General features: G+C 40.0%; 1 protein-coding gene across 1 annotated transcript in view; it reads left to right on the top strand.

The window, feature by feature from the left end:
* The window catches only part of LOC150088258 (ferry endosomal RAB5 effector complex subunit 4-like), a 433,728-nt gene that overhangs the window by 68,788 nt on the left and 345,799 nt on the right, over window positions 1–19,141 (top strand). The window contains exon 2 of the mRNA XM_090369407.1: window positions 7,255–7,332. Within this exon, the coding sequence (XP_090225533.1) occupies window positions 7,255–7,332 (78 nt within the window). The remainder of the gene's footprint in view (window positions 1–7,254; window positions 7,333–19,141) is intronic.

The following is a 19,141-nucleotide window of genomic DNA, read 5'->3' as shown; positions in this document are numbered from 1 at the left end:
TTGTGTAGACGTTGTACTTCCCAAATTCCAGTTCTGCATCCCTTATATCTGTGTGACACCAAGTCTCTGATATCCCAACAATATCTGCCTTTGATGTTTTGAGCAATACCTCAAATTCATCAAATTTATTTACTAAACTCCTAGCACTGGTGTACACGCAGGTATACCTGCACCTGTTTCTATTCTTAGCTACCCTAACACAACTCATGTGTTTACTTGTACCGCAATGTCTCCCAGCAGTCTCTGAAATATCATGCATCTTGTTTTTCAGGCTTCTGCTCATTCTAATAGAAGCAGTGTAAGAATCTCTTTCACCTCTGCCAGTGGCTACTGTCAATCTATTGGTCTTTGTCTCCCCCCAAGCTAGCAGTTTTCCGACCCATCTAACACTGCCTCAATAGCATCAGCAAATATTCTTGCACCCTTTCTATTTAAGTGTATCCCATCCCTGTAGAAGCAATCTCTCCTGTTAACAAGTACAGTCCAGGCTGAAAAAAATTCTACCCCTTGAGCCAATTTGATTGGATACTATGATGCAGTCACAGAAGATCTGGATGCATGGAATAACTTTGATATTATATACTTGGATCTTAGAAAGGCTTTTGATACTGTTGCACATGGAAGACTTCTGCACAAATTGGAGCAGTGTGGCATTGGAGGCAAATTGCTGCTATGGATGGTGGTTGAGTGGGAGTAGACAGAGTGGTATTCAATGGACAGTACTCATCATGGACTAATGTTATTAGTGGAGTCCCTCACTAATAAATCAGGGTTCAGTGTTGGGTCTATTATTGTTTTCTGTATTTATAAGTGATATTGAAGATGGTATGTCAAGCTTAATGTCCAAGTTTGCAGACGATACAAAGTTTGGCAGGGTTGTCAAGGACACTACTGACACTATGCTGCTGCAACAGGATCTGGAAAGGTTGAGCAGATGGGCCGAGAGGTGGCAAATGAAGTTTAACATTGACAAATGTAAAGTACAGTCCATACCGGTTATTTGGGGACACATCGGGACTAGTGCATTTTGGCCCGATTAAGCGGCTGCCCCAATTATCCGAAGTTTCATGTAAATAATTAAAATAGTTAAAAATACAATGTAACCCCCCCCCCCTTTTTTTTTACAATTGGTTCACTGTACAATCAAATCACGTTACCACGAACTCAACATAGTAAAATACCGTTCAGTATACAATGTGCAGTAAGCACCGGTCATTGTGATCACATTTGTGAATTAAATTTTAATTCTATTAAACAGCGATTCTAATTAGCAAAAATAGGAGGAATATTATCCACAGGCTATAAAAGCAAAGATATGTTAAGCACAAATTTACCCTTTATTACCTTGCCAATTAAAAAATTAAATGATACGTGAAAATCGGAATAATTAATACGTACTGTATGTACATACGAACTAGTTGACATTTCTGTTCACTGACATTTGTGGGTGGGGAGAGGTTAAAATTTAAAACAGTAAAAAGATAAGCAATCAATAACAAAGAACACAAGCACACACAAATTGCAAGTAACACAATACGTGCAAGTGAGAACCGAGTAAAGAGTTACAAAGCTTTAAAAATAGGAATGAAGAGAAGATCTGAAAATTAATTTTTTTTATATGATTTAAGATTTCATGGAAGTGTAAACACATTTCATCGTAATAACCCACAGAATTCCAGCTGTCGGTATTATCGCAAATTCAGTAAGATCGAGTTTATTGTACGTTTACGATAGATTTCACTAACAGAAAGGCCCAATAATCAGGTGACTGCTAATTGTTTTATGGTTGTGACCTCCAGAATTTCGACTGAACCACGTGGTACCGTTGGAGACAATCGTGGGGTAATCTCCAGTGCTGCGGTCTCCTGCCCCGATTAAACGGCATGCTGTCCCAATTAAGCGAACCCTGGCTATTTTCTCGATCAGTTTCTGTTTTTTAAGATTTGCCACAAATAAACGGCTGCCCCGATTAACTGGTGGCCCAAATAACCGGAATCCACTGCACTACATATGGGAAATAGCAACTCCAGAGCAACGTATCAGCTCTGGTAGTACACTGACAGTGGTAGAGAATGAAAAGGACCTGGGGGTAATTGTGCAGGCAGATATGAAGTTCTCTGAGCAATGCAGATGGGCTACAAGAGTAGCTCATGGTGTCTTGTCAATGATATATAGGAATTTTTCTAACAGGCATAAGGAGGTGATTATTCCCTTGTATAAGGCAATGGTCAGGCCACACCTTGAATACTGTATACAGGTCTGGAGGCCTCATTTCAAGAAGGATGTAAAGCTGCTGGAACGAGTACAGAGAAGGGCAACCAGATTAGTGAATGGAACAAAGGAGTGTTCTTACGAAGAAAGGCTTAAGTTTTGCAAATTACAGTGTCTGGAGACTAGTCACCGGTGAGGTGATCTGATAGAGGTGTATAAAGCCTTGAATGGTCTGAGCATGCTCAGTGCTGATGGGATTCTTCCTCTTGCTCAGAATAATCACCTGAGAGGGCATAAATTCAAATTGAGTAAAGACAGATATAGGATGGATGTGCGGAAATTTGTCTTTAGCCAGCAGGTAGTTGGTTGGCGGAACAGACTTCCATCCCTTGTTGTGGAAGTTGATAGCCTAAATAAATTTAAGGCTCAGCTGGACAGGTATTTCAAACGAACAGAGGGGTGAAGTGGAAGTGGGTTTTTTTTTTTTTTTTTTTTGTCTGATGCTGCATAAGCTTGCTTTCTTGCATCATATGCCTCTACTAATGCTAAACAATACAGTAAAATAAAATAATTATTTAAGACTAATGCTGTATACACTTGCATTTCCTAGAATTAATTTTTCATTATTTTATTATTTTTTAAACAGTTAGAGCACATCTCTGCCTAGTTAAAATATTTCTGTTTTCTTCAAGTAACTGCAGGATTTGGAACTGAAAGCTTAATTTTATACCAGTTCTGGGGTCTCTTTTCAACCTCTTGCTGTGAATTTCAGATGAATTTCTGAAATTCACAAGGGTGCATAAATTTTAATTGGAAAAATTATAGTTGTGAGGTAGACACATGGTCTTATGGCTAAAGTAAAGAAAGCCAGCATGGGAAACTTCTTAATCTTTTACCGGTCAAAGGCAGTTTCCCGGTACTGCAGCGCACACCGAACTGAATATTCTGACTTCGCGCCAGTCTACACAGACGGTTCGAAGTCGGAATCATATGTGGGATCTGCTGTTGTCTTTACAGACAGCACTATATCAGAGCAGATTCCCTCTGAATGCAGCATATTTACTGCAGAGCTGCACTCTGTAGAGTTAGCCTTGGATCATATTAGTAAATACCAATACCAACGGTTCATTTTATATTCTGACTCTCTTAGCATGTTACAGGCTTTAATATCTGTGAGATATAATCCTCATCCAGTTCTGTCTAGCATTCAGCAGAAGATTCACGTTCTCCATGAACGCGAATATGACATCCGCTTCTGCTGGATTCCCAGCCACATTGGGATTAGGGGAAATGATTTGGCTGACGCCGCAGCCAAATCAGCAATTCCCAATAATCACCGCTGCCTGTTAGTCCCCTATACAGACTACAGGCAAATAGTACATCAAAAAGATACATTCCCAATGGCAGGACTTGTGGAATAGACAAACTGGAAATAAACTATATCGTATAAAGCCTGTAATTGGACCCTGGCAGTCTAGTCTGCGCGGGAATCGTAAGGAGGAAGTTGTTCTTGCCCGGACCCGCATAGGACACAGTCATTTGACACATTCATTTTTGCTGAGGGCTGATGACCCTCCTATGTGTGAGTCTTGTGGCACAATTTTAACCTTTAGACATATTTTAATAGATTGTCCAGATTTTAGCAATATCCGTTTTACCACTTTTAATCATCTGACTGAGCCGTATACACTCAGTCAGATTTTATCTGACAATGACCATGTGTCTGCTGTTTTTACCTTTTTAAAGTCAATAAACATTTTTAATCTTATATGAAATTTACAATTTTCTTTTATACATATGTTATACATCTTGACATAGTGACCTAACTATGTAGGTCACTGAAAGTTTAAAAATTTTTTTTTATATACTACCTGGTCTTGACGCATTATAGCCTCCGTAGCTAATGCGCCAATAAAAACAAAACCAACCAACCAACCCGGTACTGCAGCTTCTCCCTGCATTTTCGGTAAACAGATGGTGCGTGTTATATTGGTATTGTCGTTATCGTCATCGTTATCGACAAATATTGTCGATAACGATGTATTGATTAGTTTTTTCTTATTAGCATTAGTAGAAGCATACAATGCAAGAAAGCAAGCTTATGCAGCATCAGCCAAAAAAAAAAACCCCTCCCATTCACCCCTGGACAGGCATTTCCAAATGCCTGTCCAGCTGAGCTTTAAATTTATTTAGGTTTTCAACTTCCACAACAATAGATGGACATCTGTTCCACCAATCAACTGCCAGCTGGCTAAAGGCAAATTTCCACACATCTATTCTACAACTGCCTTACCTGTTCTACAACTGTTTCAATTTGAAACTGTACCCCGTCAGCTTCTCAATCTGAGCAAGAGGAAGAATCCCATCAGCATTCAGCTTGTTCAACCCATTGAAGGCCTTATACATCTCAATCAGATCACCTTGCAGGTGCCTACTCTGAAGGCGCTTCAATTTGCAGAACATAACCCTTTCTTGGTAAGAGCACCCCTTTGTTCCCCTCACCAATCTTGTTGCCCTGCTTTGTACTTGTTCTAGCAACTCTACATCCTTCCTAAAATGAGGCCTCCAGACCTGTACACAGTACTCTAGGTGTGGCTTGACCATTGCCTTGTATAACGGGATAATCACCTCCCTGTCCCTGCTAGCAGAATTCCTATATATCATTGACAAGACTCCATGATCTGCCCTGGCAGCCCATCTACACTGCTCAGCGATCATATTTGACTGCACAATTACCCCCAGATCTTTTTCACTTTCCACTTTCCTGAGTGTAGTACCCCACAGTTGGTACATTTCTCTTTAGTTATTGCTACCCATATGCTGTACTTTGTCAATGTTAAACTTCAGTTGCCACTTCTCAGCCCATTTGCCCAACTTATCTAGATCCAGTTTTGGTAGCACACTGTCTTTTCTGTCGTTAACAACCCTGCCAACCTTTGTATCATCTGCAAACTTGGACATTAAACCTGATATACCTTCATCAATATCATTGATAAAAATATACAAAACAACAATGGGCCCAACACCGAACCCTGCTCAACTCCACTAATAAAATTTGTCCACTAAGAGCAGTGTCCATTGATTACTACTCTGTGTCGTCTCCCACTCAACCATCACTTTATCCATTGTAGCAACTTTCCCTTAATTCCATACCTCTCCAATTTGTGCAGCAGTTTTCCATGTGTAACAGTATCAAAAGCTTTCCTGAAATGCAAGTATATGATATCAAAATCATTTTTGGCATTCAGTTCCTTTGTGACCACATCATAGTAAGCAATCAAATTGGTCAGACAAGACCTCCATTTAACAAACCCATGCTGTCTCTTAACTATTACTGCAGTCTTGTCTAGATGATCTTGCAATGCTTCTTTAACCAGTGATTCCATTATTTTCCTTGGAACACAAGTTAAACTAACAGCACTACAGTTACTCGTCTCCTTTTGAATACCCCCCTTTGTGAATTGTGGTACATTTGTACACCTTCGGTCCATGGAGACCCCCACCCGAGTCCAAGGAGGCTCTGATAATTATGGCTAAGGGTTTGCTTACTTCCTTTGCTGCCTCCTTTAATATAACTGGATAGATCCCATCCACCCCAGGTGCCTTTTTTGTTTAACTTCAATTTCTCCTTCACTTTGCTCTCAGATATTAAAATTATTATTAAACTTATTATTAAATATTATTAATTATTATTATTATTAAAAAATTATTATTTTTATTATTATTAAAAATTAAAAAAATTATTATTAAAATTATTATTAAAAGCAGATTATCGGAGTTCATGAGTGGGCTGAAATTTACTTATGGGTACGCCCTCCAGACTGCCTCAGTCTTAGGGTGTTTATCCCTCCTTCCCCTGCTGTTTTAACCTGATACAAAACTACTTCTACAGACGGTGCGTGTTATTGGTAGTTTCAGTCGAAGTCGTTTTCCTATTGGGTTAAAATAGCGGCAAGAAGGGGGGATAACCCTAAGACTGAGGCCATCTGAAAGGATGTACCCGTATGTGACTAAAGACCTTACTTTTCATTATCTTACTTGCGGTAACCTGTAGTGTTGTAGTCTAGTAATGTAGTCATCATGGTACCTACAAATATTGTTGTATGTATAGATGCAACTAGGTGGTAGATGACTGCAATATAATTTTCATTATAAAATGTTAATGCAAAATTTAAGCTTTTCAGTAGGTAGAACTTAGTTCTACTTAGGAACTTAGAACTTAGGACAGGCAGCCACTGCGTTCGCCTCGCTCAAATGGTGTCTGTGGAAGAGGACCAACATTTCCACAAAGACTAAAATCCGACTCTTCTGGACTTTGATTCTGCCTATTCTTCTTTACGGATCGGAAACATGGATTTGTCTCAAGTTAGATTTGAACAAACTTGAGGTATTCCAAATGCGATGCCTGCGGCAGATCTTGGGCATCTCTCTTCGCAACCGCATCACTAATGATACCATCTGCGCCAGATGCCAACAGCAACCAACCATTGCCGACCAAATCCAGAAGCGAAGGCTTAGATGGTTTGGCCACGTATGTAGAATGGGCACGAACAGAATACCATCCAGACTCCTTTGGAGACAACGACCCACCCAATGGAGCATCCAACGGACCGCGCCTAGGAAAACGTGGGCCAAGCAAGTGGAAAATGACTTGAAGAGCCGACGTCTCGACCTTAACCAGGCCAGGACTGACGCCATTGATCGTAAGGTATGGAAGAACATCACAGAGCAAGTCCAAAACCCTGCGGCACCTACAGCAGCATACTGGTTGCGTGGCCAACCGCCTCCCCCAGCTGTCAGCTAAGGACCAAAGAAGAAGAACTTAGTTATTTTAAATTTAAAGTGCATTTTAGCGAGTTTTCAAATTCTCAAATAAATTGTTGGCCTTGTGATTGCTGAGAACAAAATATACAGAAAGTTTTTATATGTAATCTTCTTTATGAACAGCATTAAAAACTTTTAAGTGTAATTTTATGTAAACTATCTTTCATTTCATTAGAATTTAAAATGATTTGTGGTTTTGTCCCCAACCCCTATAACTAGGTTGATGTACCACCAATAACCAGATATTCCATTTTGATCGAAGTAAAGGCATGCGCCCTTTCTGAAGTGGATTCCAAGGTAAGAAAAAAAAAATTTTTTTATTTTAATAGTAAAAGTTGCTTAAAAGATTTAATTTTTGCATTACAAAAAAAATTCGCTATATTTTCTAAATTTGTGTGTTTGTATCTTCCTATTTCTGCATTTGGGACAATCTCCATAAATCATCAAATCCAAATTTTCAAAAATATGACATTTTTTGAAAACTAAAAAAAAAAAAAAAAAATTAAAAGAAAAAAAGTCACCCCAAATAAGAAGTAGAACCAAAGGTTCATCCGTGCAGTAGTCCAACGTGATAACCTGATTCCTTCTTTTAGATAGTTCAGGAGTTCAAGAAGCTTTTGTGGCCCACACCCAGATGTGGGAATAATATTCCATGGCAGGACACATTTAACCATTAGCATTAATAGAGGAATATATGATGTAAGAAAGCAAGCTTATACAGCATCAGCCAAAAAAAAAAAATCCCATTTCACCCATCCATACACTCAAAGTTTTTCCACTTCATCCTTGAATTTATTTAAGCTGTCAACTTCCATAATGATAGATGGAAGTTTATTCCAGCAATCAAACACCTGCTGGTTAAAGGCAAATTTCTGTAGAACTATTCTACAAATCTCTTTCCTCAACTTGAATTTATGCCCCCTTACGTGTGTAAACTGAGCAAGGGGAAGAACCCCATCAGCATTGAGCTTCTAAAACCATTCAAGGCCTTATACACCTCAATCAGATCACCTTGCAGGTGTATAGTCTCCAGATGCTGCAATTTGCAGAATTTAAGCCTTTCTTGGTAAGAGCAACTTTCCCTTTGTTCCCCTCACCAATCTTGTTGCCCTTCTCTGTACTTGTTCCAGCAGCTCTACATTCTTCCTAAAATGAGGCCTTCAGACCTGTATGTAGTACTCAAGGTGTGGCCTGACCATTGCCTTATACAAAGGGAAAATCACCTCTTATCCCTGCTAGAAAAATTCCTGTATATCATTGACAAGATCCCATAAGCTGCTCTGGTAGCATGTCTGTACTGCTCAGAAAACTTCATATCTGACTGCATAATTACCCCCCAGTCTTTTTCATTCTCCACTACCCAGAGCATAGTGGAGAATGAATGTACTGCACAATTAGTACGTTACTCTGCGGTTACTGCTATCCATATGCAGTACTTTGCATTTGGCAATAGATAAACTTCAGTTGCCACCTCCTATAAGTTGGATCTAGATAAGTTCTAGATAAGTTGGGCAGATGGGCCCAACTTATCTAGATTCTGTTGCAGTAGCATACTGTCATTAAAAACCCTGTCAACCTTCGTATCATTTGCAAACTTGGACATTAATCATTGATAAGTATAGAAAACAATGAGCCCATCATCTAACCCCGGGGGATTCCACTAATAATATTAGTCCACGAAGAGAAGTGTCCATTGATTACCATTCTGTCTTCTTCCACTCAACCATCCTTTTATCCATTGTAGCAACTTGCACTGAATGCCATAATGCTCCAATTTGTACAAGTATGTACAAACTTGCACTGAATGCCATAATGCTCCAATTTGTTCCATGTGCAACAGTATAAAAAGCTTTCCTGAAATCCAAGTTTTTGATATCAGAATTATTGATGTGAAAACATCTTTGGCAGCACCTACTACATTTTCGAACCGAAGCAAAACCAATTGGTAACTAAATTGTCTTATGGAAATGACACAAATTACGTCACTTCCTAAAAGGTGCTAACCATGCTAACCCAAGTCACTAGCATTGATTCGGAAGAGTAAGTAGTGGGCGTGAGAATAAAACGTTACATCGTTCATACTAAGAGATGCAAATGACACTAACTCAGTCATTAACATTGATTCAGTAGAGTAAGTAGCGGGTAGTAATATTATGCTAGAATAAAAGCTTCAAGGCAGCCGAAGAAGCCTCCCATGTCAAAAAAAGAAAGAGTTCAAAAACATAGAGAAAGAAAAAAAAAAAAAATGCAGAGTTTAATAATAAAATCTGCTTTTCAAGATTTTATTCAACATTAAACTTCTACATAGACTTCTCATCAAGAAGCTGGACTGTCAACATCACTAAATTATATTCAAGAACTTCCTGAAGATTTTGAAAAACTTCCTGAAGAACAAAATCTTGGTCCAGAAAATTTGAGTTCAAATGAGTTACCTGAGGATCACCTAAACTGGTTAGACTGAGTATACTGCAGAGTATAGCAGCTTCGATTGCATCATCCAGAAAGAAACAAAATCATATTTCAGCTCTATGCCTGCTGTAGACCCTCCACAAATTTCAACAGTAGTCGAACATGAAATCATTTACAAGAACATCAAACAGGACAGTAATTTCCTCTAAAGAACTTGAATCACAATTTCTAAAAAATATGTTTAGAGCCGATTGTGACATCTATCATCGATTATGAAATGAAAATGACACTCCAGAAAATTATCCGTTACTTCTCTTAGAATTTCCAACTGCAGGCGTAACGACTATGAAGGCCCGATCCTTTAACCTCGTCCATGCCAAGGATGTTTTCACATAAAATAAAACACCTTTTGTGTGTACAGAGTACACACGCTGCTTTTTTTTTTTGCATCCAGTTCCTTTGTGACTACATCATAGTGTCCAATCAAATTGGTCAGACAAGACTTGCCCTTAACAAACCCATGCTCTATCTGAATTATTACTGCAGTCTTGTCTAGATGATCCTACAATGCTTCTTTAACCAGTGACTCCATTATTTTCCCTTGAACAATATTTTAACTAACAAGTCCGTAATTACTCCTGTCACCCTTTAATCCATAGGCCCCTCCGTAGCCAGGTGGGAAGGAGCAGCAGTGCGTTGCACACGCTTCTTGATTAGACCGGGGTTCGAGCCCGTCACCACCAAATACGGAAGATGCGGAAAGGTCAGGGAATGACCACCGCATATCCCGGAGCAATATGGCCTTGGTTGTTAATGCTCCTAAAAACCAAACAACAAACAACCTTTAATCCACCTTTGTCAATTGGCAATACATTTGCATCTCCAGTCAGGGAAGACCTCCTGTAACTCCAAGGACAAAGGTCGCGGGTTCGATTCCCGCCTCGGGCTTGGATCACTGTACTGCAAAAACCTTTGGAGGTGCAATATGGCCACAGAAGCCGATGCGCCAACAACTACCAAATCAAAAAAAAAAAAAAAAAAACTCCAAGGATGCTTTTGTAATTATGACTAACAGGTTGCATACTTCCTTTGCTGCCTCCTTTAATCTAACAATAGATTCCATTCACTCCAGGTGACTTGCTCATGTGTAACATCAATTTCTTCTCCACTTTGCTCTTAGTTATTACAAAATCATATAGCTCCCTGTTAGAGCTTATTAAACTCTAACAGGGAGCTGAATGATTTATACTCATTCACTTTGTCAGCTATCTGAGCAGGATCATAAACAGTTGAACTATCTATATCAAGTGGACCAATCTAATTTATTCCCTTACTTCTAGAGTTTACATAAGTAAAGAAGTCTTTGCTGTTTTTTTCTTTGCATCCTTTGCCAAAGATTTCTCATAATTAGTCTCTTCATCTGCTTAACCTCCTTTTTTGACTTGATTACAGACTAGTTTATATCTACTATAGGCTTCTGTGTTGCCTGATAATTTATATGCATCCCATGCATTTTACTTCTCTGCAACGAGTCTCATTAGTTCATCTGACATCCATTTAGGCCTAAATCTTGAACCATACTCCTTGGTTGATTTGAAAAGCCTAGTAGCTTCGAAGGTTACTTTCTTTAATGCTTCCCATTTAGAATTTGTTCTTGGTAACATCATCAGTTGGTCCCACAGTATAGAATTTAATAACTGTCTGAGACCACCATAGTCACCTTTATGAAAGCAAAATCCCTTCCCTTTACCCCTGGTCATAGTTACATCTTTTAGTAAATTCTAGATGAGTACTCGGTGACCACCTTGTGGTTACTTTATCTGCTGATTCTTAATGTGTGAATAATCACTGCCCGATAATCAGATCAAGAGTATTACTACCTCTGGTTGCCTTTTGCACATGGTGCTGTAGAAAACAGTCATCCAGTAAATCCACAAAAGTCTTGCTAGTGTGCCAGTGACGAATCCACAAGTTTCGGTCAATATCTGGAAAGTTAAAATCCCTTATAAGTCATTCTAATTTACTGGCCCACTCTTTATCTCTGTACTTTTGTTCATTGTACTCATCAGAGTCATTAGGCCAATAACACACTCGTTCTCTCATTTTTGCTTTCCCAGTGCTTATGTCACACCAAACTGACTCTACATTGCACTTCCTTAGATTTTGTTTCCTAATAGCATAATCCCTCCTCCCTTTGTGTCCTCTCTGTCCTTTCTGTACACATTGTACTCTCCAAATTCAAATTCTGCATTCCTTACATCTGTGTGGTACCACGTCTCTGATATCCCAACAATATACGGCTTTGATGTCTTCACCAACACTTCAGATTCCATGATGACTCCAAGCAGTTCTAGACATCCCTAACACTTTGTTTCCCAGGCTGCTGCTCATTCCAATAGAAGCAGTGCATGAATCACTTTCACCGCTGCCTGCGGCCATTGTTAATCTATTAAGGTATCCGTTAATCTGTGTGTATTCCCCCTCCCAAGCTAGCAGTTTTCTGACACACCTAACACTGCCTCGATAGCATCAGCAGATATTCTTGCACCCTTCTATTTAAGTGTATTCCATTCCTGTAGAAGCAATCTTTCCTCTTAACAAGCACAGACCATGCTGAGAAAAATTCTACCCTATGAGTCTTGCACAGTATCTACAGGGCTGAATTTATTGGCAAGGTTCTCATCATATACTCTCTCCTTTCATCTCTGGCCACAATTGCAGCCACTTACAAATTTAACCCCTAACTTGCGGCGTTTTTTCAACATTGACCTGTACTTACTAAGTAATTCCGCAGATCTCTTCCTATTAATGTAATTAGTGCCAACATGTACAACAATATGCCATAAAAAACAGTGTCAACTTTTGCCCCTGGAAGATGTACACTTCTCCTATTCCAGTTATTCTTTTTGCACAATATATTTTGTTTCCCTGGTAATAGATTCACTGACAATAACTAGTTCCTGTGGGACCAGCACATCTTGCCAGCTGAGAGCTTGATGGGCCCACCAATTTAATTCCTTCGATGGCATCCACCCTGTTCTTCAAGCGCTCATAAATCCCATAACAATGCTGAGTTGTTGCCTAACTTCCTCATGCTCCTTACATTGAGCACACACAAAGACGTCCCACTTAACAATATCATGTGTCATCCTTGATAGCTCCACAAACATCAAAGCAGTACATTTGCAGTGAATACAAAAAGGGGCCGCATCATTATGTTCACATATTACACTGTTAGTGCTTCGTCATCAAATAAAATTTTTCCTAACATTTCTATGGCCTTTTTGACCCCCCTCAGCCCAACTCATCCCAACATTGACTTATTACTGTGCAACTTATTTAATGTTTTGTAATCATTTATTAATTTTTTTAAATTTTCCTAGCTCAAAATGGAAAATTTTATAAAATGATGTGCTTGTCAGAATAATATGTGCATGATCTTTTAGGTTGTCACAGACATTCTCTCAGATATGCCAGACAAGCTGTACCTGGAAGTCTAAAACGATGATGAACTGATATTTATGTGATACTCAAGTCAAGTGGACCCAATTTCGGCGAAGTCCAGATGGCCTGTGACTGCCAGATCCTTTGCTTGCACCTTCATGATATTGGAACTGTTAGTAAGTCTGGGTATAACCCCATGCAAAAGCACACTGTGGGTGACCACCCAGGTGTGAACCAACATAAGCAGGGGTTGAGGTGTGGCACCTACACCACATGGAGGAATGCTACCCTCTGTGTTACCAGGTAATACTAGGTGGTAGATGACTCTCATCAACCGGTGCAATACCACCACTTTGCTTATTATTGGAGGCTTGAAGTGGTGGAACCCATGTTTAGTCTCCAGAGCTAAGTTCCGGTCAGCCCTTCCCCATCTCTTCCATCATGAAGTATGACATGACTTTTGAGATTATGATGGACATCATGGCAAGTTCCAATCTTCCTTTCATTTTGAGGGTACAGCTGTAAAATGATATTCTCAGACCGGCCGCTAGTTAGTACACCGGACTGAACCTATTGGTAACTCTTTAGGAGGCTTCCAGATCAGTTAGTGTATAATTTTGCTGCCTCTACTCTTCCAGATAGTGACTGGAGGGCATCTGAGTAGTGTGTATTGCAGGGGGGGGGCATTGTCGAGGCCACATTATGTCAAGGATCTGGGTATATTCTTACCATGTGTACACCATATCCAAAAATTTCATTACTTCATACAGCATGTCCCACCCACTTTTTCTTACTATTGAATACACCATGAATTGTCAAACTAATACAGTAAGCTTATCTGTGAAAAGATCTAAACCTCCCAAACACTTCCTAGTTCATTTTAAAAATAAACATGGCCTCAATTCTAATCTTAATGATGTCCATTTCCAATTGCAATCTGCCAAACCCCATGTACTTTTTCTTACAGATTCCCAGTTATCTGATTCAACTATGGCTCATCTCACTTGCCCAAATTATTGGTTTATGATTCCTTTCACCTCAAAGGTGGTACTTGTGCATATGTCTGTTCTGATATTCCCTGTCAGAGACTTGGTAATTTGGAATCTCCTCTTTTCAATATTCTCTGGCTTAAAACTTCTCTACCTAGAAGAAACTAAATTGAGGGGTCCATCAAGCTCTCAGCTGCCCACATCAACGCCAGAGCTTGCACTTGGGCATCACGTGACACAGAGGCGACCCCCAAGGCAGAATGCGCTGGTCTCGAAGGAACTAGTAGTTGTTGGTGACTCTATTGTCAGGGAAACGGGGAACATGCTTTGTAAAAAGGATAGGTGGAACAGGACCAGGGTATGTCTGCCAGGGGCAAAGGTTGATGACGTTGTAGAGCGAATATCATCTTTTAATGGCACAAAAGGTGATATAGTTGTACACGTTGGCACTAATGATATTAAGAATAGGAGACTGGCAGAATTACTTAACAAGTACAGGTCACTGTTGAACAAAAGCCGAGAATTAGGGTTGAAATTGAAAGTGTCTGCAATTCTGCCCAGACACGATAGGAGGGAGTATATGATGAGAGCCTTGTCGAACAATTCGGCCCTGGAAAGATTGTGCAAGGCTCAAGGGGTAGAATTTTTTTCAGCCTGGACTGTACTTGTTAACAGGAGAGATTGCTTCTACAGGGATGGGATACACTTAAATAGAAAGGGTGCAAGAATATTTGCTGATGCTATCGAGGCAGTGTTAGGTGGGTTGGAAAACTGCTAGCTTGGGGGGAGACAAAGACCAATAGATTGACAGTAGCCACTGGCAGAGGTGAAAGAGATTCTTGCACTGCTTCTATTAGAATGAGCAGAAGCCTGAAAAACAAGATGCATGATATTTCAGAGACTGCTGGGAGCCATGCGGTACAAGTAAACACATGGGTTGTGTTAGGGTAGCTAAGAATAGAAACAGGTGCAGGTATACTTGCGTGTACACCAATGCTAAGAGTTTAGTAAATAAATTTGATGAATTTGAGGTATTGCTCAAAACATCAAAGGCAGATATTGTTGGGATATCAGAGACGTGGTGTCACACAGATATAAGGGATGCAGAACTGGAATTTGGGGAGTACAGCGTCTACAGAAAGGATAGACAGGATAGGAAGGGGGGAGGGGTTATGTTATTAGTTAAGAAACACATAAAAACCAAGGAAGTGAAGCTAGTCAACATCGCTGGACAGTGCAGTGTTGAGTCAGTTTGGTGTGACATAAGCATTGGGAGATCAAAATTGAGAGTAGGAGTGTGCTATAGGCCTAATGACTCTGATGAGTATAATAAGAAACTGTACAGGGAAATAGAGTGGGCCAGTAAATCAGAGAGTCTTATAATGGGAGATTTTAATTTCCCAGATATTGACTGGAATTTGGGGGCTGGTCACTCACACACTAGCAGGGCTTTTGTGGATTTATTGTATGATTGTTTTCTACATCAGCATGTTCGGGAGGCAACTAGAGCGAGGAATACTCTTGATTTGATTATCAGCAGTGATTCTTCATGCATTAAGAATCTGCAGATAAATGAACCACTAAGTGGCAGTGATCACAGTGTGCTGAAGTGGGATTTACTCAAAGAGGTAACTACCATTAGGGGTAAAGGGAAGGGTTATTGCTTCCGTAAAGGCGACTACGATGGACTGAGACAGTATTTAAATTCTATACAGTGGGACCAACTGATGATGTTACCAACAGCAAATTCAAAATGGGAAGCATTCAAAGAACTTATCTTGGAAGCTACTAGGCTTTACTTACCAACTAAGAAATATTGTTCAAGGTTTAGGCCAAAATGGATATCAGATGAACTAATGAGGCATATGGCAGAGAAGAAAAATGCATGGGATACTAACAAATTAACACATGACACAGAAGCCTATGATAGATACAAGTTGATATGCAACCAAGTTACAAAGGAGGTTAGGCAGGTGAAGGCAGATTACGAGAAATCCTTGGCAAGGGATGCAAAGAAAAACAGCAAAGAGTTCTTTACTTGTGTAAACTCTAGAAGGAAGGGGATGAATCAGATTGGTCCACTTGATATTGATGGGTCAACTGTTGATGATCCTGCTCAGGTAGCTAACAAACTAAATGAATATTTTGCATCGACATTCACACATGAGGAGTTATTCAGCGAGGGGAATGCCAGAGGTGTATTCAACTCTAGCAGTAAGCTACAGAATCTTGAAATAACTGGGAGTAAAGTGGAGGAGAAACTGTTGAAGATAAACACAAGAAAGGCACCCGGGGTGGATGGGATCTATCCAGTTATATTAAAGGAGGCAGCAAAGGAAGTAAGCAAACCCTTAGCCATAATTATGAGAGCTTCCTTGGATTCGGGAGGTACCCATAGACTGGAAATGTGCAAATGTGACCCCAATTCACAAAGGAGGATCAAAGGCTGACACAAGTAATTATAGACCTGTGAGCTTAACTTCTGTTCCAGGAAAATTAATGGAGGCACTGGTTAAAGAAGCACTGCAGGATCATTTAGACAAGACTTCAGTTATAGCTCGGACACAGCATGGTTTTGTTAAGGGGAAGTCTTGCCTGACCAATTTGATTGGGTACTATGATGCAGTCACAAAAGAACTGGATGCAGGGAATAGCTTTGATATTATATACTTGGATCTTAGAAAGGCTTTTGATACTGTTGCACATGGAAGACTGCTACACAAATCGGAGCAGTGTGACATTGGAGGCAAGTTGCTGCTATGGATAAAGGGGTGGTTGAGGGGGGAGAAGACAGAGAGTGGTAATCAATGGACACTGCTCATCGTGGACTAATGTTATTAGTGGAGTCCCTCAGGGTTCAGTGTTTGGTCCATTATTGTTTTCTGTATTTATAAATGATATTGATGATGGTATATCAAGCTTAATGTTCAAGTTTGCAGACAATACAAAGGTTGGCAGGGTTGTCAAGGACACTACTGACACTATGCTGCTGCAACAGGAACTGGAAAGGTTGAGCAGATGGGCTGAGAGGTGGCAAATGAAGTTTAACATTGACAAATGTAAAGTACTACACATGGGAAACAGCAACCCCAGAGCAACGTATCAACTCTGTGGTACTACACTGACAGTGGTAGAGAATGAAAGGGAGTTAGGGGTGGTTGTGCAGGCAGATATGAAGTTCTCTGAGCAGTGCAAACGGGCTGCAAGAGTAGCTCATGGAGTATTGTCAATAATATACAGGAATTTTTCCAGCAGGGATAAGGAGGTGATTATTCCCTTGTATAAGGCAATGGTCAGGCCACACCTAGAGTACTGTATACAGGTCTGGAGGCCTCATTTCAAGAAGGATGTAGAGCTGCTGGAACGAGTACAGAGAAGGGCAACAAGATTAGTGAATGGAACAAAGGGGTGCTCTTACGAAGAAAGGCTTAAGTTTTGCAAATTACAATGTCTGGAGACTAGGCACCAGCGAGGTGATCTGATAGGGTGTATAAAGCCTTGAATGGTTTGAGCATGCTCAATGCTGATGGGATTCTTCCTCTAGCTCAGAATAATCACCTGAGAGGGCATAAATTCAAATTGAGGAAAGACAGATGTAGGATAGACGTGCGGAAATTTGCCTTTAGCCAGCGGGTGGTTGGTTGGTGGAACAGACTTCCATCCCTTGTAGTGGAAGTTGATAGCCTAAATAAGTTTAAGGCTCAGCTGGACAGGTATTCTGAACGAACAGAGGGGTGAAGTGGAAGTGGGTTTTTTTTTTTTTTTGGCTGATGCTGCATAAACTTGCTTTCTTGCATCAAATGCCTCTACTAATGCTAATGCTACCTCATTCTGTCAAATTCATCTGTTGTCTCTACTGTTTTCCCAACTCCACTAATCACTTGGAGCTCTTTGATTTCCTCTTTTTGCAACTTTCCTTTCTCAAGTCCAACTTTCCTAACGGTAAAGTAATTTTCGTTGGTGATTTTAATGTTCACAACTCCAGCTGGCTTCCATTTTTCTAGTCACACCGACCTAGCTGGTCGAGATGCTGAGGCTTTTGTAATTACTAATGACCATGCACAGATTGTTCATTTACCTACAAGAATACCGGACAATCCTAACCATACAGCCAACATGCTTGATCTTTTTCTCACAAACAACCCATCTAAGTACACGGTCAAAATCATTGGTCCTTTAGGCACCTTATATCACAACTTGTTGATTGTCTCTTCTCCAATGGGACCTTTATCTCATGGCTGTTCCCAACCTCGTGTTGTTTGACATTACAAGAATGCAAAATGGGATGACCTGTGAGATTTCTTTTCTTCTTTTCCTTGGTCGGATTACTGTTTCAAAACTTCTGATATCAATGTTTGCTCAGATTGTGAGTGAAATTATTCTTGTTGGAATGAAATCCTTTATCCCACACTCCACTTATGGTTTGGCAACTGTTTTTAGTAATTGGTTATCCAGTTTTAAGGCTTCTGAAAACTGGTCAACCAATTTTAAACCTCAGGCTTCTTGATTCCATTCAGAAGAGGGCAGGTAGGTTAATTTATGATTCATCTCTAACAGTCTCTCCACTCGCTCTCTCATAGACGTACTGTTTCTGCTGCATGCCTCTTCTACGGATACTTCCATGGGCACTGTTCTTCTGAATTGGCTTCTATAATTCCTGCACTCTCTCTCTCTTTCAAAACAGTCCGAACACGTGCCGCCACCAGCCAACATCCATTTACTGTCCAACTTCAAACTCACAGAACCAACTTTTCATCTTCCTTGTTTATTCTTTCAACTGCCGTTTTCTGGAACAACCTTCATACGTATTTCCTGAAAATTACAGTCAACAGAAGTTCAAGTCCAATGTCAACAAATATCTTCTTTCGTCTTCTCAACCTCAAACCCAAGCACGGTACTAAGTACTATCGGTTCTAATACGTCTCGTGTTTGGGGTTTACCTAAAAAAAAATATATATCACTTTTTGGGATTACCCTGACTTCTAATCTCTCTTGGCACATGCACATTACAAATATTGCTTCCTCTGCATCTAAAAAGCTTGGTTTCCTCTTTCGCACTTCCCTTTACTTTTCTTCCAAACAGCTGTTCACTCTGTACAAATCATAAATCTGCTCTACCATGGAATATTGTTCTCACATCTCACATCCTGAGAGAGATTTTGGGGGCGATGCCCCCAAAACCTCTCTCAGGCTACTAGTTTTTATTCAGAAGAAGGCAATTAGGTTAATTAATGACTCCTCTCTAACAGAGTCTCTCCATTCAC

The sequence above is a fragment of the Mastigoproctus giganteus genome, chromosome 3, assembly GCF_048544385.1.
Source record: "Mastigoproctus giganteus isolate SK-2022 chromosome 3, ASM4854438v1, whole genome shotgun sequence".
Taxonomy (NCBI): Eukaryota; Metazoa; Arthropoda; class Arachnida; order Uropygi; family Thelyphonidae; genus Mastigoproctus; species Mastigoproctus giganteus.
This window is presented reverse-complemented; position numbering and strand designations above follow the sequence as displayed.